The 24009-nt window shown below is 48.3% G+C and overlaps 1 protein-coding gene across 1 annotated transcript in view; it reads left to right on the top strand.

Moving 5' to 3' along the window:
* The first annotated feature begins 9580 nt into the window (after window positions 1-9580).
* The window catches only part of TLL2 (tolloid like 2), a 172816-nt gene continuing 158387 nt past the window's right edge, over window positions 9581-24009 (top strand). The window contains exon 1 of the mRNA XM_074958542.1: window positions 9581-9749. Within this exon, the coding sequence (XP_074814643.1) occupies window positions 9605-9749 (145 nt within the window). The 5' untranslated portion in view covers window positions 9581-9604. The remainder of the gene's footprint in view (window positions 9750-24009) is intronic.

Genomic DNA, 24009 nt, shown 5'->3' on the forward strand with positions numbered 1-24009 from the left:
TATATTTACTGTGGTGTCCAGACTTCTCCCATGACTAGCAATATAAGACTTAACAGATGGCATTAAAATTGCTTGTTCGCTCTGGAACCCAAGCATATTAGGTCTGTTAGTGCATCTTAGCCCAGTGGTTTGAGTAATGGCCTGCTAAACCCAGGGTTGTGAGCTCAATCCTTGAGGGGGCCATTTAGGGATCTGGGGCAAACATTGGAGATTGGTCCTGCTTTGGGCAGGGGGGTTGGACTAGATGACCTCCTGAGGTCCCTTCAAACCCTAATATTCTATGTTCTATCATAGGTATACCACTACATACTAAGGAGGCACCCCCCACTTGCTAGTGTAAAAACCAGTTTATTTAATATTATGTACTTGTAGCATGTTAAAGTTTATAAGTCCGCAAGCTGACTCTGTCCCTGATATTAAGCATATTCAGCCTCTCTTTGGACCAGAATCAATGTAGGTGGAGGATAGGTGTGCAGTCGCTTTCCTGAATGCAATCACTAGTGGAAGTTTTCCAGTGATCCTTTGGATTCTTTTGGGAATCGAAAGCTGCTCAGTCACCGCCCACTACCTGTGTTCGGGTCTTCAGTCACCTTGGCCTGGAATCAGTTTTTCGATGAAGGGGGAAAACACTGTCGCTTTCCCAAACACCCCTTTCAGTTCCAGAATTAAAGGGACACCCTTATTGGGAGTGCTCGGTCTCTCCAAGGAGTGCGATTATCAACCGGTGAGGCCAGAAGCACTCTCAGCTCCCCCACACCTGAGAGCCAGAATTATCAGTTATTCTGGAAGCACAGTCAGCCCTATTCTCCCTCTGGCACCGGAATTAAAGGCTAGTGCGCTGTCACCAGCCTTGGAAGTCCCAGAAGAAAATACCTTCTCTGTCCGGTCCCTACAGCCTAAAGATATGTGTACTCTGTGATAAAACACCTCTGGCTGGCCCATGTTAGCTGACTTGGGCTCGGGCCGCTGGGTTATAAAAGTGCAGTGTAGAAGTTCGGGCTCTAGTCTGGGACCCCACAAGGGGGAAGGTTTCCAGAGCCCAGGCTCCATCCTGAGCCCAGGCGTCTACACAGCAATTTTATGGCCCTGCGAGACCAAGTCAGCTGACACGGAGCAGCCTCTGGGTGTGTTGTTGCAATGTAGACAATATGCTATTTAGGTCTGTGGACAGACAGGAGGCCCAAGCACAACTGCTTGGCTGTATCCTGGTAATTCCCAGATGGTTTTGCATCTACATCTTTGAGCCAGTTCTGGGTTTCTGTAATCTTCGGTACCACCAAAAAACAAACCATATACTTAAAAAAAAAAAAAAAAAAAATTCCACTGTGCAACACTACGAGTATTTTAACTGCAGTCGCTTAGGAGAGAAAGTACTCTGGCTGGATAAAAGCAGTGCCCAAAACAATTCCACAGATTGCTCAAACCAGTTTTGCAGCTGCATTATGAAACTTAAGGCTTCTAAGGCTATATCTATAGTGCACTTTTTTGTTGGTAAAACTTTTGTCAGTCAGGAGTGTGAAAAAACCCCACCCCTGACCAACAAAAGTTTGACCCACAAAAAGCAACTGTGTGGACAGCGCTTCGTCCATAAAGCTGTGAGGTGCACAGTGTAAATAGCCTAAGTGAGAAGGAAAAGTTTTGCTCTCTGAAGCTTTCCTGACTTTCTCGCTCCCCAATAACTTCGGAAATCCACTCAGTCCTGCATTTCCCAGGCCTGGATTTCCACACCAATTGTAACCTTTGGTTTGTGTGTTCCCAGACAGTAATTTTAAAAATAATAAAAACAAACTGAATTATTTACAGTTCCTGCCTTCAGGGCAGCTATCGATCATTTAATTTAGTGAAGGGCTGTGAATGACACAATGAGTGATAAAAGTAAAAACTTAATATGAAGTAGTTAAGCAAACAGGTCTCCCTATATTACACTGGGTTTATACTAAATTGTAAGATGAAATGATGCATTTAGGGGAGATCAGTCCTTAAATGAGGAAAATAGGTATAACCCTTTCTCTGACAGTACCTTGATAATAGATGGGCATGCCTAATCTAAAATGAGCATGTTAACCTTTTAATAATCCATTTTAATGTCCCTTAATTAACATTAAATCCACCTTTATTATAATTTTTTTTTACTTTTATTGACTCTTTAACATTGAGCATCTAAAACATTAACATTTTATCTAAAAATCTTGTAAAAGCCCGTTACATCATAACTCGTCTTCAACTTACCTCTGAATTGTCTCCCTTCACTTTTACTCATACTTTACCAGCCTCGACTGACTATTGTCAAGCCAATTTTTGAGAAATACATTTTTGGCCCTACTTTTATTTTAACATTACTATATAAACATAAGCATCATCACTATAGGCTACAACACATGGCAAAACCAGGGTAAAGATTGATGCCCTGCATAATCTAGTGCAAGTGCACCTGGAGTACCATGGAATTCAGCTCCCCATAGGAAGGAAGGAAAGAGGAAAAACAAGAATGAGGAAGCTAAGGAATTGAAAATCTGTAGGAGAGAGCGCTTGGGGTTCAGAGGGCATCCATGCGCACAGTCCACGCATACCCTTATAATTTTATAAATGAAGGAGGAAAAATATTCACACATTTGGCAAAGGTAGAAATGAGCAGTAGCAGAGGCCAAGGAAAGAAATCTCACCTTTCACTGTCGTAGCACTTTGGGAAAGTGACAGTGGACTGGACTCCTAATGGAAGTGGCTGAGGCACCATCTCCTTGAAGATTCAAGTATAGTTACAGGAGTTGAAATGTGGTAAGAAGCAGTCCTGGATGAACCAAGTCGTCTGGCCCTGCGATCTTACTTGTATAACATATTCCACTGAGGATAAGGAATTTCTATTTAGTTCACAAATACTAATCTGAAATTGATGGGTGGAAAACTTTACCCGCTTTATTTATCCCACAAAGATTTCCAAAGCGATTTGTATTACATTTTTTTCCATGTAGAGAGATTCTGATCTTCTGGAATTTAGAATACTGTTTTTGAGGAAAACAGGTACAGTCATGGAATCATAGAAGATTAGGGTTGGAAGAGACCTCAGGAGGTCATCTAGTCCAATCCCCTGCTCAAAGCAGGACCGACACCAACTAAATCATCCCAGCCAGGGTTTGTCAAGCCAGGCCTTAAAAACCTCTAAGGATAGAGATTCCACCACCTCCCTAGGTAACCCATTCCAGTGGTTCACCACCCTCCTAGTGAAAGTGTTTCCTAATATCCAACCCAGGCTTCCCCCACTGCAACTTGAGACCACTGCTCCTTTTTCTGTCATCTGCCACCACTGAGAACAGCCAAGCTCCATCCTCCTTTGGAACCCCCACTTCAGGTAGTTGAAGGCGGCTATCAAATCCCTCCTCACTCTTCTCTTCTGCAAACTAAACAAGCCCAGTTACCTCAGCCGCTCTTCAGAAGTCATGTGCCCCAGCCCCCTGATCATTTTCGTTGCCCTCCGCTGGACTCTCTCCAATTTGTCCACATCCTTTCTGTAGCGAGGGGCCCAAAACTGGACGTAATACTCCAGATGTGGCCTCACCAGTGCCAAATAGAGGGGAATAATCATGTCCCTCAGTCTGCTGGCAATGCTTCTACTAATTCAGCCCAGTATGCCATTAGCCTTCTTGTCAAACCTTTGGAGCAAGATTGTGTGTCTCACCAAATCACATTTATATTTCACATTTCAGGGCCCATTTAGCTTCTTGGATCAAAAAAACACATTCCACAAGCCTTTTTCTGTTGAGGCTTGAGGTGTGTGTATATGACTTACACTGATTAGGGGCTCCTGGCTGTAAAGATTAAGTCATCTTTTTCAGTGAGGCAAAGAAATGTCACTCCTTGAACATCACTTGGCTGCAAGTTAAAGAATGTTACAGCTTGGGAGAATGCCAAACAGGCGTTCATAGAAGGACTGAGCTCCCTTGGTGTTAGAAGTCTAGAAGTTATATCTTCACAAAGAGACGTTGCTGCTATGTCTGTGTAAATTCACTCATCTGGATAACAGTGATCACCTGGCTAGAACAATCATCCGGGCTTGCACAAACTAATCCACAGAACTAGGAAACCACAAACATTCGCTGTCTTTTTTTATCCAGACCCAAAGCAAGTTCTTCAGTGCTAATGTCTACAAAGGGACCTTTGTATTAGCACAGAGTTCCCAGCCTATGGGCTGCCACCCTGAAGGAGGTCAGCAGAGGATTTCCATGTGGTCACAAGACGGTTCCCACTCCTTGATGGCACACAGCTGAATCCCACTAGTGAACACTCAGGTAGCTCTGCTGAACCATAGTGCTGATCGCAGGAGAGGTTGCATTCCCAGTGTGGGAGATGTTCAAGTATTTACTCCCCTCACAGAAGAACAACACTGCCAGGACCCCGCTGGAGGGAGTGGAACAGCTACCCCTGCAAGCAGCCAGGAGGGGAGAATGTGCTTGGTCTCACGAGTGAAGTGCTAGGGGAATTGGCACATCCTTTGATTTACCACTAGAACCAGTGATAACTTGGCATGTGGTGCCATAGGAAGTGGTAGATTAACCTCCAGAGGAAGGAATAAGGTTGAGAACTCCTTGTATTAGCAGATGTGTTAGAAACAAGGAGCCAGGTTTCCTTAAGGATGATACCCTCTATCAAAGATATTCTTCCAAGGGTCAGGAATAAACTCTTAAAATGGATTCTGATTAAAGTGATTACTGTTCATCCGCTTTCCCGTTCCCCTTGAAATGCCACCTTCTGGAAGGTGTGAAAATATGGAGCTAGAGTTTATTGTAGGAAATGGAAGAAAATACTGCACCTGCAATGCTGCAACTGGGACACCAAAGAGCAGCAGTTAAACCTTTCTGCTCACAGCAGAAGCCAAGATACTGTCAGCCATACATTTCCAGTTCCATGGTGTAATCTGTTGCATTATGCATTTCCAATGTATACATCATTGCAGTATCTGAGCCATGCACGAGTATTATGTCCAAAAAGGACATGCACAAACACTTCCCTGGGCACACTGCATTCTTCAATGGGAATTCTATTTGTTAGTCTGGCAAGGTCTGCTTGGTAGACCATCTTCCTACTAGATGGAGCCTGCCCAAATGGTAGCCAGGCTTGTTCTTTTGTGGTTTGGTAAAGAATTCCACAGTCCAGGGCCTTCCACTGGACCTTCCTAGTCCCTGAGTTTCACAAGATGCTTGATTGGAGAGTCCCGGTTGAGTGCAGCTGTTTGGTAGATTGTGAAGAGAGGCAATCTCAAAGCTAGCTACGGCTAGGCCCTAAACCACTGAAGCCTTTAAAGATCAGAACCAGGTTGAGATCAGATGTGAAGCCAGTATGGGCGGGGAGTGTGCTTGTGCTTTATGTGCTCTCACCTGTCTTTTATTTAGGAGATGGTACTGTGTGCAGAGGGGAAGGAGGTCAGCTCATGGTAAACCCCAGCTAAAGTCAGTAGCAGTAATTTAGCTTCATGACTAAGGCCTGGTCTACGCTACAGTTAGATCAACGCAAGGCAGCTTACATCAACCTAACTATGTAAGTGCCTACACTACAGTAGTGCTCCTGCTGGTAAGTTGCCCACTACATTGACTTAATAACTGCAGCTCTGCGGGGGGTAGAGCTTAGGGCGTTGATCACAGTGGTGTCGATTTAGCCACATGGTGTAGACAAGGCCATAGTCTTTATCCTGGAGCTTTAGTCCATCTTTTAGCTACCCTGGGCCCAGCCATTGACATGCCTTCAGGATAAGGACTGAGATCTTGAAGCAATATTCTATGGGAAGCCAGTGTAGAGAGCAAAGGCCAGGTGTGATGTGCAGTAACTCATGTTGTTGAGCTGTGCTGCAGTGTTCTGTACCAGTCAGTTTCTTGAGGGCTCTTTTCTTCATGCCCAGCTGTATCACATTGATATAGTCCAGAGGAGAGGTAGTGAAACAGTGTATAACTGATGCTAGGTTGCTGTTTGCTGTCCAGGATGGGATGAAGTCATCTAGGTGGCTGCAAGATGGTAGTGTGCGCCACTCCTGGAAGCTGCTATTTCAGAGCTTAGTTAGCATCAGTGAAGAATTCAGGAGCACTCTGAAACTATGGAATGGATTGACAGATGATGGGTGTTTGTCTTGAACTGAAAAAACCTTGCATCATGGCTGCACATTCTTTAAAATACTATCCTGTACCTACCAGCATAACCTGTCTTTTTTCAGGTCAGCATCAGCCAATTCCTGTTCTCCATGAGCTGATCTTCAAGCTCTGGACCAGGTTGGTGGTGCTGGCATCTTTATATAGGGTGATTGCTACCACTTTAGTCCATGCTGACTGACCATATCACTTAGGCTGCATGCAGATATTGAATAAGACTAAGGAGAGAATGGATCCTTGTGAGTTGGCCACCAGACCCCTCATGCTTGGAAAGGTGGCTGTTCTTATGTTACATCCCTCCAGCAAGGATTTAAAATAAACAGAAGGGCAGCAACTTCCGTATGGTCACAAGCCAGGAAACAAACTCAGTGCTGCAGCGCAGGATGGTGCATTATTGTAGGCACTATTACTTTTAAAAATGTTTTATGGTGTCTCAGGCCAGGTCTACGCTAAAAAGTTTTGTTGGTATCACTATGGCAGCCAGTCTGGTGAAAAAACACTCACTGACATAGCTATGTTGGCAAAACCCCGGTGTAGGCGCAGCTGTGCTGACAGTGCTTCTGTCAATGTAGTTAATGTTGCTTAGGAAGGTGGTGTTACTACGCTGTCTGAAAAACTCCTGTTTGTGCACACTGCATCTACACTAGGTGCCTGCATTTCTAGTGTAGACAAGACCCAATGCACAAACTCTGTTCCCTGTAGCCCTTCACAACTGTGATTAGATTCAGCACTGTGGCGCATATCACTTTTTGCTCATGTCCCACCTACAGCCAGTATGATGAGCAGCCTTCCTGTTTTTCCAGGCTCAGCTCTATTTAAACCATTTCAGTACACAAGTTTCTGTAAAATAGCCTACCTGTTGTAGTTTAAAATGGCCAAACTGCAGTAACCTTGTTTGAGTTGATGGAGGAGAGAGAGGGGATGGACTTTTTTGATGTTTCATTCTTTTCCTAATGGTTTTACAAGTTCAGTTCTCTTTCCAAAGGAAGGAAAGCTATGGGTTTTAGAATTGTAATGTAAAATAATGCTTAACTGGATCCCTGCACTTTACTACCACCTGTATCAAACAATGTATTCCTACTCCTGTCAGAAGGTAATGAGTATATACTATCTGAGGGGTAGCCGTGTTAGTCTGGATCGGTAAAAGCGGCAGAGTCCTGTGGCCCTTATAGACTAACAGACGTATTGGAGCATAAGCTTTCATGGGTGAATACCCACTTCGTCTGATGCATGTAGTGGAAATTTCCAGAGGCAGGTCTAAATATGCAAGCAAGAATCAGGCTAGGGATAACGAGGTTAGTTATACTAGATATTTGCAAAAATGCTCTACAGCTAGTGCTTAGCTGTAGTTCTCAAAACCAGACTCTGCTGTTCACTTAAACTGCTTCCAGGTTGCTGCAGAAAGTCAGTGCCTCGTCTACAGTTAAAGGTACCAGGCACAAAGGATGGGACTTGACTGCAAGAGGCAAGTCCAGCTGTGGGCAAAGGCACATAGTGCTAATACTGATGCCAGAGGAGAGCCTAGATGGATTAGGAAGGGAGGGGCTCTTTGTGCATATGGCTGGCTGCAGAGGTGACTAGTCCATCTCTTGTGTTGGTCCATCTGTAGGATGGCTGCTTGGCTGACCAGAGGCTGGCGAAGATCCTGTGGGAGTCCTTGTTGGTCCTCAGGGCTAGGAGGCTCATAGGCTGGCTCACTGCTCTGGATCACAACGCCACTTCCATAAGCCGCATCTGAGTGCTGGCTACTTTTTCTCAGTTGTCTTTCTGAGGCTGGTTTGAATAGTTTTAAAGGGGTATTGGGGTAACTACTGAATCTGTTCTGGGCAAAGCCTGAGAGTCCTGGGCTGGAGCAACTGATGGGCTGCTGGGTGAGACTCCAGTGGCTGGTGCAGAGAAGTAGGCACTGGGAAGACTGGAGTGTTGTCCTTTGCTTGCTGTGTGATCAAGGACATAACACTTAATCTCAGTTTCCCTCTCTGTAAGTGGTAGGGGATAAGAGGGTGAGGTAATGTCTTTTATTGGACCAACTTCCGTTGGTGAGACAGAAGCTTTTGAGCTCACACAGAGCTCTTCAGGTCTGGGGAAGGTACTCAGAGTGTCACAGCTAAACACAAGGTGGCAATGATTGCTTAGAAGTAGTAGTTAACACATCATTCAATGGACCATTGGAGGTGAAGTGGACCATTAAGATCGCTCCAGTCATAGTGAGTTGGGGGCAGAAGTTGTTAGTGAGTTACCGATTGTTGTAATAAGCCATACATCCAGTGTGTCTGTTCAGTCCATGATTTTTAGTATGTAGCAAGGTTATGAACTGAAGCTCCCAAGCTTGTCTTTTGAAAGTGTTGTGCAGGTTCCCATTGAGGATGAGGACTGAGAGGTCAGATATATAGTGACCCCTTCTTTGTGAGAAGGGCTCACCCACAGGTGATGTGGTGTTTTTGTCTTTTATCATTTTCCTGTGTGAGTTCATTGGAGTGTAGTGACTGTCTGGTTTCACCCAGCTTAGCAGCTGTTGGGGCATCTAGCGCACTGGATGAGGCAGACCACATGTTGTGATAAGCATGTGAAGGACCCAGGGATCTTGAGGGTGTGTTGTAGGGGGTGGTTTTGTGTGTGTGTGTGGGGGGGAGAGGGTGTGTCCTGATCTGCAGGGAGTTGGCTTCTGATGATGAGCTTGGAAAGGCGGGGGTGGGAGGGGTTGTTTGAAGGCCAGAAGAGGGGGTTCAAGAAAAATGTTTGTGGGGGGGGGACCCTATGAAGTATGGCTTGTAGTTGTTTGATACTGTATGAGTTCCAGTGTGGGCTGGTAGGTGACAGCTAGGAGTGTGTGGTCAGAGGCGCGGGGAGGCATTTCTGTGTGGAAGCAGCTTCTCTCAGGGTAGACGGTCGGTAGGGCTGGGAGAACAGGGTAGCGGCTGCTGCAGCGCCGCGGGCTAGGTCTGCTCCGGGCGATGGGGAAGCCAGGGATCTCCCCCAGCGCTGCGGGCAGGTCTGGGCTCCCGGTCTAGCCCCGGGGGGGCAGGCGCGCAGGTGGGGCTGCGGGCTGGGGGAGCCCAGGTGCGCTCGTGGGCCCGGCTCTTTGCCCCTTTCTGCTTCGCAGCAGCAGCCGCTCGGAGGAGGCGAAGGAACCTTGAGCCGGCAGCGCCCCCACCGCCCCCAACTCTGCCCCGCCGGCGCCCCCCCGGGCTCGCAGGGCTTCCCCTGGAAGGAGGAGCCGGGGCGCGGGTGCTTGCGGATTGGCTTCCCCCTGCCCTGAGTGACGGGGGCCGAGCCCAGCCAGGCCGCGGCGGGGGCGGGAGCCCGGCACGGCTCTTGCCCTGCCCCAGCTGCAAGCGCAGCAGCATCGCCCCCGGCTGAGGCAGCGGGCGCGGGGAGCTCCGAGCAGTGCCCGGCGGCCGCTGCAGCCGCCCCAAGCCCTCCCCGCCGGCCAGGGGCTGCGCGCTCGCCCCGGGCTCCGCTCTGCAGCCGCCATGGGCTGGGCTGCCCCTCTCGGGACCCTGCTGCTGCTGCTACTTCTGCGGGTGCCGGCTGCCCGCGGCGCGCCCGCCTCCTGGGGGCTGGCGGAGGAGGAGAGCCTGGAGCAGCAGCCGGGGTACCGCGACCCCTGCAAAGCCGGTAGGTGAGAGTGCGGGGGGGGGGGGCTCCCGGGACAAGTTTGCCGGCACCTGGCGCCTGGCTGGGCAGATCCGCCTGCCCGCCCCGCTCGCAAGAACTTCCCTGCCCAGCGCTTCCTGGCCCGGGCTGGAGCTAGCGGCTGCCCCGGGGGGCTTGTCCAGTTCCAGGTGCGGCAAACAGCTGCACCGCGCCGGAGGCTGCGAAGGAGCCAAACTCCGGCTGCGCTCCCCGAGCAGAACGCGTTAGTGTCGCGGGGGGTTGAGAAGCGTGTCGAGGCTCTGGGCAGTGCATCGCCCCAGCCTGAGCTGGGGAAGGTGACAGCAGGGACTGGGGTCGCCCCAGGCAGGGAATAAAGCGGGGATCTTGCTTCCGGATTGAAGCAGCATTTCCCGGCTCCGACATTACCCCGCTTTGGATGAAAAGTTCCTCGTTTATCTTGTAGCTGAGTGTCCTGTGGGGGGGGGGGGGGGGGGAATAGAAGCAACCAGCCAGAAATGAAGCTTACTGCAGGTCTCAAATCCAAGAGAGCCCATGTTCGCCTCCCCCCATCCCGGGCTGCACACTCCTTCATCCCCCCTGTTAATTAGAGGAGATGGGGTGAGTCCAGTAAGCCAGCAAGTGATGGAGCGGGACAGGACTCGCTCCATCTTGGGGCATTTTGAACATCTGGGGCTTGGCGTTCTGTAGGCTGCTCGCTTGGGTTTGCATCGACAAGTAGTCTGGGAGCACTGAAGCATCCGGACGCTGCTGGGGAGTTGTACAGCCCTTATGCTCTCTGTCTGATGTGCATTTGTTACATCCACTGATTGCAAGAACTCTGCTGATGGATTTTATGAGTAACTCGCCTGCCTCATTTGTAATTGTGATCAAAATAGGAAATTCAGGTTGATGGGTTGGGGCCGATTCCTTTTAAAGGATATGTTTTTTGCCAAGTGTGGTATTCTCTTCTGGTCGCTAGGCCATGCAGTTAGAGATTTGATCTGACTGAAGTGCCTTAGTGATGGAATTTAAATTAATTATGGGCTTTCTTGAGTCTGAAGTTCCACTCTGGAATCCAATGGTAATGAAGAAATGTTTTCTGAGCTTACTTCTGTCCGTTTCTAACAACAGAACGTGTGTATAAATACCAAAATATACTCTCCTGGCCTTATTGTACACCACCTGCAGAGACAAGGAGCAATGTTGAGGCGATGCCAAAATCATTTCTGAGCATGTTGGCCCGGCTGCCCCGTGTAAACTTCAGAATTGGGGTACGGAAGTCGTCATGTCTCTGCTTTCTAATATGCGTCAGTGTTTTGTGAGCCTGGATTCCCGTCAGGATGCTGACCCTGAACCTTGTTTGAAAGCGCTATCTTTCCTATCAGCCCTCGACTAGTAGGTGTCTGACACTTTTGAAGTGGGTGCCCTCTCTTGGCTGCTGGAACAGGGAAGCGGTTTTCTCTCCTCTTCCCCCCTCCACCCCACACTCCATACACTAGTTTTTGGGGTGGGGCAGTTCACTATCTGCTCCACAGGCTCCAGGCTTCTATGGGAAGGGCAGGTTGGGGTAGGTCTTGTCACACCTCTCCAGTAGCTGTGGTCAGTGGGTGATCCTTTCCCCAGGTGTGATGCCTCTCTGCTGAGAGCTTCCCCAAGCAGCAGCAGCAGCAGAGTGAAACCAATGTAATTCTTGTTAGTTTCACTGCTTCCTTCCCTGCACATGCTGCCTCTGCCCAGGGCTGTGCTGCTGCTGCTGCAGGCTCCAGTGTGGTTCTTTTTTAGTTTTACTGAGGAGTATTGTCAAGACTTGTCCACGTGTCCATTTCTCCAGCTATAAATTGGCGGCAGTACTTATCTACCGGACTCGTAACTATCTGTAAAGTGATTTGAGAGAGAGTGCAAAATATTTTGTAAAGGTTAATAATTGAGGGTCCTCTCTGGAAACAGGGGTTTCAAACCATGGAAGTCCCCTCACCTTCAGCAGGAGGTGCAGGTGCTCAGCATTTCAGAAAACTGGGCCACTTTCAGGTGGTGCCGAAATGTAGATGCCCAGACTTGAGACTGTTGGTGTTGAGTGGTCTTTTCCCTTAGGTCTGTGCCCATGCAAGATAGAAATACCGTGAATGGGGCTTACCCACCATTTTTGAAGTGCTCTGGCACCTGTAGATGAGTGCTATAGTAGAAATGCTATTTAATTAGACCAGTCAAGGTTGTGGGCTTATACCCAGCTGAATGCCATGTATGTGTCTCTGTAGACAAATACATTGGGGGGTGGGGGGGCAGCTCTGATGGTAGGAGAGAAGCTATTAGGGAAAGGGTGGGAATTCCTTCCCCAAACTTAATGTTTCAAGGATCAAAGCATCTGGTTGCCTGAAATGCCAAGGTATAACCACTGTTATTGCTACTATAAGCACTTGCATTCTGAACTATTACAGTTAATATTTCAGCACTTATCTATAGCACAGGAGAACAGAGTAATGTCTTAACAAGAAAGAGAATCCACTGGCTGTCTTGAACAATCACCTTGCTTGGTTAGAATTGTCAGTGTAATTTGCAAAATTGGCTATGCTTAACAGTTCTCATCAAGATCTACGCAGGGTCACTAAGGTTTCTAAAGAGAATGTAGCAAATGTTCCCTGCTAGATCTCTGTGCAGGTATGGATGGGAAAGGTATAACCTTGAGATCTGCCTAAACCAATGGTGTTTGTCCTAACTGACTTGGTTAAACTGCCCAAGCCTGGGCACTGATCATAGTGAGGTTATCCATTTAAACAGTTTTGGGAGAAATTATGGATACTTTGCAGACAGAATAGACACCCAGTTCTGAAATGCTTGGCCTTAAACCATAAGGACTTGTCTGCACACAAACTGGAACCAAAATAACAAAGTAGGCTGTAATTCACCTCTAGTTATTCTGGCACAAGTCTGTGCGCAGTTATTTTCGATTGAGTGTCCTATTTTGATTTCAACTTGTCACTAAAAAAAAAAAAAAATCTATGTATGTGATGGAGACTCAGGTGTTTACAGGATCGATATCCTTCTAACCGTACAGTACCTGATGTGGTAAGCATGTATCTTTCCTTCCAGCAGGGGGCCTGGGAGACTGTTCCTACCAACAGAGAAACTGCAGGTGGGGAGAAGCATTGACTCATCTAGCCCCAGTGTGTTACCTTTGAATCTGGATCCTTGTCATTCAAGGCCACGTAGCAGATGCATCATGCCCCTCTGCCCATACAGATCTATCTCATGTCCTGCTTCCTCCCACTCCTTTAACTGGTGGCAGGTACAGTGATGTTTCTCACACCATTTTTTGCTGCCGGCCCCCAGGGGACAGCTTATCTCGCTGGCTGGTGGCAGATGCACTTTGCCCCACAGGCGTACCGGGTTCATGTCATTCCCTGCCTTGGAACTGGAGGCTGGTGTAAGCGTCAACAGACTGTCAGCTGAATGAGGAGTGCTGTATCTTTGTCCCAGTGCCTCGTCCATGGTGAACGAGAGGAAATTGCGCCTGCCTGATGATGTGTGATCCAACACGGTCTTCAGAAGACCAGTTGCCTGTGCGTACTCCGAGCTTTTAACCTTGTGTAGCCAGTGTATGGGAGGGGACGTGCTATATGCATGTGCTGACCGACGGTGAAAGGGGATGGGCTAAGGTCATAAATATGAGCTGAATTATTGTCCTGCAAGTAGTAATTGATTTCCTTTCTTTGGGACTCTGTCCTCAGAGGGAATTGAAGCGCTTGCTTTCACTCTTAGTAATAGCAACGTGGCGGTGTGTCATGCCGTTACAGCGTGGACTTGGGCGCCAGAACTCCTGGGTCTGATGCTGAGTGACCTTGAGCAGGTCCCTTAGCCTCTTTGCCCTCATCTCCCTGGTCCATAAAATAGGAATGCTACTGTGCTGGGAAGATGTCACTGGAAACCTTGGGGAGGGCAGGGTTTTTGGTGTGGAGGGGGTGGGAGTTGGAGGAGAGAGAGTTGGGACAGCAGTTGCACAGGTGGGGCTAAGGGGGTAGCTGGAGTAAGTGGGGTGGTGTAGGCCCAGGATCCAGCGAGGGAGGAGGAGAGCAGTGCTGGAGCAGTGCAGTCCAGGAAATCCTGAGCCTTCTGGAATCTTGGAGCTGGCGCATACATGTCTGCAAGGCCCTGTTCTCCATGGAGCAATGAGACTAAACTCTGTGTAAAGGTGAGCCTGCCTTCTCCCTCCCTCCCGCCCTCCACCCCCAAACACAGGGCACCCTGGCTCATAGTAGAAAATATTCATTGATGTAACAGTTGGGCCTGGCTCTTGCATTGTAGAAATGGCCCAGTTCCAAACCCTCCCCTGCTCCCCCCACCCCCACTATGTGCCAGAGCAGTCTGGAGCTCGTCGCTTGCTTCAGCACTCATCCCTCCCCAGGCCTCAGCTGCTGAACTCCCCTCCAGGCAGCCCAGCTTGCCAGCCTGTGCTAATGGTTCCCGCTGGGCGCAAGCTACACTCCAGCTCTTGCTCGCAGCTGCCTGGAGCAGTGCAGGGAGCTAGCGCTGGGACCCACCGACCCCCCCCCCCCTTGTGGGGGGAAGATGGAGAGTGCAAGACCACGGCAGGCAAATCCCAGCAGGGCAAGGAGACAAGACAATAGCCAGTGCTGCAGCAAAAGGCTGCGTTCTGACACGTTTGGGGGAAATGTCTGCTTCCGAGGCCACAGAATCAGTCCATAGGGCCTGAACTGAGGCGAGGGGGAGAGTTCACACCTCTGTTTGTTTCAGGCTCCCTGGAGACTCAGGCAGGCATCGCTGCAACGGCTCCTCTCGGCTCACATTCTCAAGGTTGTTCCTGCGGCCAGGCAGCCTAGAAATATTCTCGTGGGGGGGAAGGTAGCCTGCTTGTTGCCTGGCACGGAATAGTGGGTGCCCAAGGATGCTCAGGGAGTCATGAGCTGAGTGGGGGCCCAAGCAGGATTGTTCCCTCCAGTCTCTTCTGCAGCACTTTGTTCTGTCCCGTTTTCAATGCCCCAAGTAATGGGATTAAACCCCTTCCCCTTAGAGATGGTGCCACATCTTGACTGATTTCACCTTGAGGGAAATGTCCCAATGTTTGGCCTCAGTTTCCCTTCATTTGATTCTGTTGCCTGGCTCCTGGCTCTGCCTCCATGGAGGAGCTGTGCTGTTTCTTCCAGAGGAAATGGGTTTTGATTGGACCAAGCTGCTGCCCTTTGACAGTCATGTGCAGAATAGCGCCCACTCCACAGCGACTTGCTAACGCCCTGGAAGTGGTAATGACATGAAATAAAGGGGTGGGATGTCTGGATAACTCGAAATCACAGCCCAGGGCTTAAGTGCAGCAAACTTAGCCCCTGGTGGATGGAGCACAGGAGGTCTGGCGCCCTGGCAAGGAATGTACTACATGGTCAAAAGCTAGCCTGTGTCACAGCCCCACACAGCCTGTTCCACTCACTGCAGTCTTCACACTGGGATTTAGACCTGTGGGATTGGGAAGCACCTCGTTTAATTTGTGGAAATTAGAAGATTTGCAGAAACATTGTGTGGGTTCTAAATTCCTTCACCCAGGCTGGTTTGACTGAAGGATTTGACACAGTAACAACCCTGTGAAATTAGCAATCAGCCAAAACTGGGATTACAGTTACCAGGCTGCACACCTATGAGATTTATACACTCAACCAGATCTCAAGAAGTTTATAACCTCCACAGAGACCTCAATGAGCTTGCAAAGGGTTTAAGTATTCATGGTAATAACTCCAAAATTAACCACCCAGCCTCTTTTAATAAGCCTTATGCCCTAAATCATTCCTCTCCTGCCCACACACCAAGTCCTGAAGTCCAGATACAGTCCAGTGAATTAAGTCTTCTATAGGACAAATGAATCAACCACGCTACCGGTAGATGCTCTTAGACTGAGTCGGTTTTGACATGCTGTTCCCAGAGAAGTTAGAAGACTTTCCAAAAAGTGAAAAACCCCATGCACATATCTCTAGAGCCCTTTGCTCAATTGATCTTGAGCTTTCCCACAAAAGTTCTCCATGCCACAAGATCCCAAATGCTAAATTTCAAGCAAGAAGTAGGTGGTTTAGGATTATTTTTTAAACTATAGACATTAGATGGGGAATGTCCAATAGAGCTTAGAGAGAAAACTGCCTTAAAACCCTTTCCACGACTGCAGCTCCACTGCATTGCATCTCCAACTCTAAACAGTGAGATCGCTACTGTGCATGTGTACACTGTCTCCAGCAGCCTTTACCCACCTGTCCTCATTCACTGTGACCGTCTCTCAGCTGCAGCTCAGTGAAGCAATGTGAATAGTCAGTTCATTCCCAGACCACCCTGGGGAGACAGCCAACCAGGCCCTCCTGCAACCTGCCAGGGGAAACAGCAGGTAAGGGGTTAGTCTGTTGCATTTAACAACTCGAGAGCTTCCAGCCCCAACACTGGCTTTTTCCATCTCGCAGCAACATCTGCATCAGTGCTAGGCTCTGCAGCCTGCATGCGTCTCAGGGTCTCCCCTTGTAATGGAGGCGTGCTTCCCTGACAGGGACAAGGTGGGAGGGGCGGGGGGAGGGGTAGGGACAAAGCAAGGCTGTTCTATTGGTGAAGGCAAGAGGACTGGGAGTCCCGAGACCTGGCTTCTACTCCCAGCTCATTGGCTGACCTCTCATTTTCCATCTCTGCCCTATTTGCGAAGCAGCAATGATGCTAACCTGCCTCATGTGTCCAGGTCAGATGTCTCAAAGCTATCTGGAGCTCTCCGCTTCTGTACGATGCACCCTGTGGCATCCTTAGCTGGTGAGCATCTGACACACACTGGGCCATGCGCCCCCGAGAGGCTAATCTGGAGCTGAGCGTACTCTGCACCACACAGGGTAATGCCCAGAGTCATCAGTCCGCAGGTTGAAATTCAACTGTTAAGACTGCAGTGAGTGGAACATAATTATTTGGCTATTTTAGACTTCACTTCCTGTCCTAACCTATTGTGTGGTGCTGCTGTACACTGTTAAATAGCTGCCACATTGTACCCCCAGAAGTGGTTGCCTTTCATTGATGGCTGAAATGATCTATGTAAGTTCTGGGAGCCTAGGAACTGCAGCATGAATTTTTTTTTTTAAAGGTGAGTTAATTAACCACACTGAGGGCTTTTCTCTTGATTGCCTCCCGACTACATCATAAGTGAAATAGGAGCTATAGGAAATTCATTAGAAGAAAATCTGTAAGTGCAACAAGAATAAAATTGCGTCAAGGGTCCAGGAAGCAGGAAAGTAATTAAATTAGGTCACACCAACCTTCTAGCCATGTGTTTAAGAATGGGCAAGGGTTAATCTCACTATACACAGGGTTCCTACAGGCATCGCAAGCACGATACTCAGACGTAATGCTTAAATTAGAATGCAGGCTAAATCTGCGTGGACTGACTGTGAGGTGTGTGTGTGTGTCTAGATCTAAAAGTATCTCCCTCTATTGCCGGGGCGAAGGGACCCAGGTTGTTTAGCTTGCAGGCAGTAGCAGACTCAGAAATGTCTCTACCTGGCCTAACCACTAGAGGGGGACAAAGAGCCATCCAAGTCTGCATTTGGGTTTATGAATTGAGCACCCGCTGTGGGCTTGAATGTCTAAATGCGGGATCAGCACAGCTCATTGGTGGTGCCAGTGTTGCAAATTCACAAGTCAGCCCCTCCCTTGCAGAATATCTCCCCCGGCCCCGGAGTGGTTTAAAAATTGATTAATTTTTGTCAAGGATTACCTATTGTACCTTGGGGCTTCTGTGCTGTTAGGGAGCACTGAGGTCAGGTTTCAACCTTTTCTCTAACCATGAAGTCTGGAAACGTTTTTTTTTTTAATGGAAGCAGAGATTCTCCTGGGATTGCTTGACTCCAGCAGCTGGGGCTTTTTGAAAAACTGCAAATACCACCAGAGTTGACAGTGCCAGAGTTGACAGTGCCGACAACTGTCCCACTGCCTGTGTGTAAATCTTTCTTTCTGACCTCCTCTGTCTCCCTTTCTCTCTCCGTGGCAGGTCCATGCTCCCTCTCCCCCAGGCCTATAATCCATGTCCTTGATTCTTCCTGCCCTTTGGCCACGTCCCCTCTGTCACACCTGTCCATCTGTTCCTCTCTCCCCACTGCTAAACCCTTCTCCGTGGTAGTCTCTTGCTTTAGCCCCTGTAACTTTCTCCCTGCACTGGTCTGTCCAGAATATCGCCATATCGCTGCCAATGTGATCTTTCTCTGTTACTGTTTAGCTACATCCTCTCCCAGCAGCTCTCTGCCTACCACCCCATCACAACCCTGGTCATCTTCAGTTGGCACATCCTGTCTGTCCACCTCAATGCTCATTTTCATCTCCCTCCACCCCCGTGACTGCCCCTAGGTCTCTGGCCTACCTACTGCTCCTACCTTCTCTGCTTTGTGCCTTCTACCCTGCTGCTCCCTAAGCCTGGAACACACTCCCAATTTGTGTTTGTAAAGTGCCCTTCCCCCACCCCCTTTCCAGCTGGCTCTGGTCTTCCCCCCCGCTCCCATCATTAATGCCTATGTTCTCGCTTACCCAAACTGTAGACTTACTTCATGCCATGGCTTCATTTGCCGTGTCTCATTTAGCTCTTTGGAGCAGGGTACCTGCTGTAATGAATGTGCTCCCTTACTAATCTCCCTTTTCCTCTCCTCGACCCAGCTGGAGAAGATCTGGCCACCTAAGAAGCAGGGACCCAGATGAGTACCTAGCCAGAAGAGGGCGCCGTGATTCATTATTCCATTCTCCACTGGAGAGTCTGTTAGATTTCTTCCTCAGGGTGCTGTATGATTCCTTATGCGGAGTCCTCCTGCACAGCTTAGTACAGAGTTTCCCCACAGATAAGTAGATTCCTATATCCTTTCCCTGTGGGGACACCAAATACTCTTGCTTCCCTGGATCCTGAGGGTTGCAGGGGTCAGTCTGCAGCCAAGCTGCCTTCGGCTAGTGCTGAAATCTGCCCTCTCTGCCCTGTGATACTGATGAGCCATTGGCTTGATCCTGTTGACCAGGTTTTTTGGCTTTTGTCATCTTTTCTATCTGAGCCTCTGACTGAGTTAAGGTTACAGAAATGTTTAGCTTCCCTGGCAGAAGAGAGGATACCTTGTTCAGCATTTTAATCCACTCCAGTGTTTGCAAGGCTGAAAGATCCCCTGCAGGGAGCGGCTGACTTGGAGGTTGATTGGTTATTGATTTAGAAATCCTGATGACTTGTTGTTTTTTTACTTGGGCATGTTTACTATAGGCAAGCTCGGCACTCCTAGAGTTGTTTAATGGTCTAAAAACAGCCTCTTCCTGTTTAACCGATATAAATTGCCTTTTATTACCGAGGTCTGCAGCAGCTTCCCGAATGTGCAGCGGCTCAACATCACATTAAGACTTTGCTCCAGAAGTCGTTTTGAATCCTCATAAACTTTGGCCCCTAGGAAAATGCAAATGGTCAAAGTTACTGAATTCAGAATATTTAACAACGTGGGAAATGAACTGTTTGGAGAGAAAACTCTCTGGAAGAAATGTGAGAGCTAGGAGAAGGACTGCTGAATGTTTTATTTTATCCTATTCCAGTCAAAATCTGCATCAGAATAAGATGTACCGGTGACCCACCAGCTCAGATTTCTCAGCAGCCAATATGATTTTTTTTTTAATGCAGTACTGGGAAGAATTCAGAATTACCTTTACAGAATTCACACATCTTAGTGTGACCATTACCTGTCTTCCTCGGTTCTCCCCCAGGCCTGGATCTTTCTGCCCTGTTCTGTCTTTTCTCAGTCTCCACCCCCAGATTTTCCATGCTAGTCCCAGTCTTCCTCCTTCCATTTGCCCCTGCTTGCTTTCAATCTCCCTACAGAGCCAGCCTTCTTCCCTCTCGGCTCTGTGTCCCAATCTACTACCCTCCACTACCCCTCCCCATAGGTCCAGTTCTTGTCCCTTCTGCATGAGTCAGCCAGCTTCCTTCTCTCGGCCTGGGTGCCAGCAGGGGAGGCCCTGAGGGTAGTGGCAAGTCTCCTGTCTCTTGGTTCTGGTGACTAGCAGCCCACAGCAGTTAGGAGTAACAATTGCAGGGGAAGTCCTGCTCAGCCCCAGGCTCCTGGAGCATGTTCGGGGCAGATAGAATCTTTGGATAAATAACCCTAACAAGCCTCTACTGAGCATGTGCAAACACAGGCTCTGATTTCCCTGGGGGTACTCGAGCCCTGCTCTGCCCCTGACTCCACCGCTTCCCCCAAGACCCCACCCCTGCTCCGCCTCTTTCTTCCCTGTTCTGCCTAGCACACATTGGTGGGCCCCACCAATCATCTCCTCCCACTCCCCCCCAGTGCGCCCCGACCTCACTCCACCCCCTCCCCTCCCGTGCCACCTGCCTGCTGCTGAACAGCTGATCTGTGGCGGGTGGGAGGCACCGGGAGGGAGGAGGAGGAGCTGATCGGTGGGGCCCACTGGGGGAAAGTGGGAGGAGCTGATTGATGGGGGCCCCCCAGTGGGTGCTAAGCATCCACTTTTTTTTTTCTGTGGGTGCTCCATGAAGTCGGGGCCTATGCGTGCAAACTAATTTTTTGAAGATTTGTAATTTGGGCAAATTTTCAGAGGGGTGGCAAAAGGCACATTCGTGGCACCAGGGTGATTTCCCCCCAACAAATTCCAAGCCCTTGCTCCAAACCATGGGGGCACTGATTTCTCACCCAAATGTCTGTAAGAATTTTTTAAAATGTGGGCCACGTGTTTTTCTTTAAGCTCAATCTCAGAAACAGCTGAAGTGTTTTATCTTAAATGTTCAAAAAACCCAAACTGAAAACAGCCTGAGTCAGACACCCAGAGTGGAAAATTTCAGCCCAAATGGTTAAAGTTTGGCAAAGTTAAAAGCAACTAAAACCATTGGGAGTACATAGTAGATTCTCTGTAACTTGAAAGTCTTTAAATCATGATTTGAGGACTTTAGTAACTCAGCCAGAGGTTAGGGGTCCATGACAGGAGTGGGTGGGTGAGGTTCTGTGGCCTGCGATGTGCAGGAGATCAGACTAGATGATCACGATAGTCCCTTCTGGCCTTAAAGTTTTGAGTCTATGATCCACCTATCCGGTGCTCTATTATTGTATTGATTGCTAGATGCAATTGTAAAGCAGTGCTCCTCATTCTCACTGAGGGATGTAATTAGGGCGGATGCAAGCATGCCCACCAGGCCATGGTGTGGTAGTGCTCAAGTAAAGGTGGTGCTAAAGGTAAATAAATTCTTAAGCTTGGATAGGCTGAAGAGATCTGAAAAACCCACACCGCTAAGCGACAGAGCTATGCTAGCCTAGGCCCCGGCATAGACACAGCAAGGTCGTTGGAAGCATCATTAACCTAGTTCCTGTCGCTCGGGGAGATGGTTCATACAGTGACAGAAATACCCTTCCCATCACTGTCGTCTGTGTCTATACTATGTGGTTATGCCAGTATAGCTACGGCACCGTAGCTATGCCACTGTCGTCCCCGGAGAGTTGACGTGGCCTTAACTAGAGCTGGTTGAAACATTTTGGAACAGTTGCTGTCAGACGATGTGGTTTGGTTGAAATGCTTTGCGGGAGCGTCTCTGTTTCAACAATTTGACAGAAGTGTCAAAACAAATCATTTTGTTATGTTTCATTTTGATAATGTCAGTGTTTTCTTTTGACTCAGAGGATAATATTTTAATAGGTTTATATGTTTGTACCTTGTCAAAATGTTTCAAAGTTTCTGAATCAAAATATGTTGGAATTCCCATTCTGCGAAAAACTTGAACATTTCAACTTTTCATTCCAAATTTCCACCTGTCAATCTTTCCCGCTGGGTGGACGTTCTGTTTTCCAGTCAGTTGTAATTCTTCCCTTGGTTTTTGTGTCTTACAGGCAGCAGTTCAACCCCCAAATATAGAGGGTTTTTTTAAAAAGATGCTTTTTATTTAAATGTTATCTTGGTGCTTGCAACCCCAAAACCACCAGCTTTGTGCTAGTGCAGGGAAATCAGACTCTGACATGGCTTGTTTGAGAAAAGTGAAACTGACCAGTTTCATTGGGCTTGGCTTCGCCGCATTGTTAGCTTGAGGTATACCTCAAGTTTTGCTGCTCACTCGATTCCTGCCCACACATGCAAATCTCTGGCTCAAGTTAAGTGGTGCTTTAAACTTGAGCTAGATGGCCTGTCTGGGAGGTGTTGCTGCTGACACTCCAGCTAAGTTAATGCAGTGTGGGTGCAACAACTTGATTTCCAGCTCAGCTGCTAATCCAATCTCTGCTCATCCAACTGCTCTGTGTGGCCGCTCTCATGTGAGCGGGCAAGAACTCGAACGTACGAACTCGAGCTAAATGGTGCAGTGAAGACAATCCCATTGTCCAAGCAGAGTGAAATCTGCAAAGGAAGCAAACATACATCAGTGGTGAAAAGTACATTGGATTTTAAAAATTCATTTAGCTTTTAATATTGAAGTAGTTTTTGTGGTGCAGATGAGTAAATTTTGCTTTTAACAGGGCTTCCTTATTTATTGAAAAAAGAAAAATACAATGTGTGGTTTCAATACAAAAGCAAAATGCCAAGATCTCTCTTTTAATAAGTGGGTTATATTTTTATATCTGTAGCCAGGTCCGCTAGGAAGAAAATAGTTTTTAACAAGAAATGTTTAGTTTCATAAATGAATGCTAAGCACTATTTTCTTATAGGTCGTGACTGACCATCACTGATCAGTTCTAGTGACAGCGCTGCAATAATCTTTCCATAAGTGCAGAGCTCGTCTCCAGGGACAGGGACTGTCTTTGAGCTGTCGGTACAGTGTCTAGCACTGAGCAGCTTGTGATGAGTCTCTTAGGCGCTACCATGATACAAACAGTGTCAATGATTGTGACTTTTCTGCCCTCGGCTCTATCCAGTCTAGGAGAGCAGAGGCAAATCTCTGGTGAGCTCCCCACTGGGGTGGTCTGTGTAACTGAAGGTAGGCCTTTTATTGCTGTATTGTTCGTGTTAGGAGGAGATTTTTTTCCGTGACACTTGGACCTGCAGTTGACCATTCAGACAGGGCACGCATGGTGTTTAGCTGTGAGAAGCGAATGCCTGTAATGTCTAACCTTTGATGCGATTGGAAAGCATGCACTCTTTGGATAGCATTTCCCACCCACGCCACCACTGTGACCTGCTGCCTGCCGTTCATTTTTCTGGGCATCTAAATATGACTTAGGAAAGATTCAGTAGCCTAGTAAGTAACCTCTTTCAATAGGGGGAAGTGAGTTCCCATCATGCTTGGTTAGATACGATTGATTTTGGTTTTGCAGCCTTGTGCACTATAGTCCCTTCCTTGCTGTATTGAAGTGACGAGACATTGCCGGATGTGCTGGGGGTATTGCTGGCTCCTGGTGACTAAGCATCAGAATTTCCTAAAGTCCTGTCTGTCCTTTGAAGGTTCTAACACTGGGACCAGTGCACACAGATTTTTCCATTCTGTACGGTGACATGATTATAGCAGTGTCCGGGTAGCACCCTCTTCAGTTGATGCTGCAAAACGTTTGCTGTGTTTATACTCTTCGCTCTTCCGAAAAGCATTCATCTCCGTGGCGGACCTTGTCCCCCACCTGGTCAGCAGGACTCTGCCTGCATTCTCTGGCCCCACTGCACAAGCTATCCTGTATTAGTTCCCCAAGTCCAACCCCCAGCCACGCCCATGCCTCCTTCACTCAGGCCCATGCCGCAGTTTTGGGTTTTTTCTCCCATTTGTTACTAAAATGAAATGGGGGATGATCTACCTTCAACTTCCAGCCTTTGCCTGCCAGGTTGAAGAGTCTGCTGGTTGTCAAATGTCTGTTCCTCAGGTAGATAGCTATAGACTGGGAAATTAACCAGAATTACTATTGTGCCTTCAATTCACAACCTACCTTCCTAAGAGTAGGTCAGCACTAGAACAGGTGATCAAGGGAGGCTGTGGAATCCCCATCAGTGGAGGTTTTTGAAGAAGGTTGGACAAACACCTGCACGGAGGGTCTAGGTTTACTTGCTACTGCCTCAGCATGGGGGATGGACTAGGTGATCTCTGAAGGTCCCTTCCAGCCCTATGTTTCTATGGTTGTGGGGTGGTCATAGAACATGATAGGGTTAGGAGCTTTCCTGGGCTGTAGGCAGGAGCCAGGGCGGGAGAGCGGGCAGGTTACTGAGGCCAGAAGGCAGCAAAGGAGAATGGAAATAGCTGGTTGGTCTGGGCTGTCCTGTTGATTTCTCCTTGCATAGATGTGTTCTGATGACTAAGGGTGACAGTGGCCTGTCCCTGAGATGTTGTCGGAGCTTG

This window comes from Natator depressus, chromosome 7, assembly GCF_965152275.1.
Source record: "Natator depressus isolate rNatDep1 chromosome 7, rNatDep2.hap1, whole genome shotgun sequence".
Taxonomy (NCBI): Eukaryota; Metazoa; Chordata; order Testudines; family Cheloniidae; genus Natator; species Natator depressus.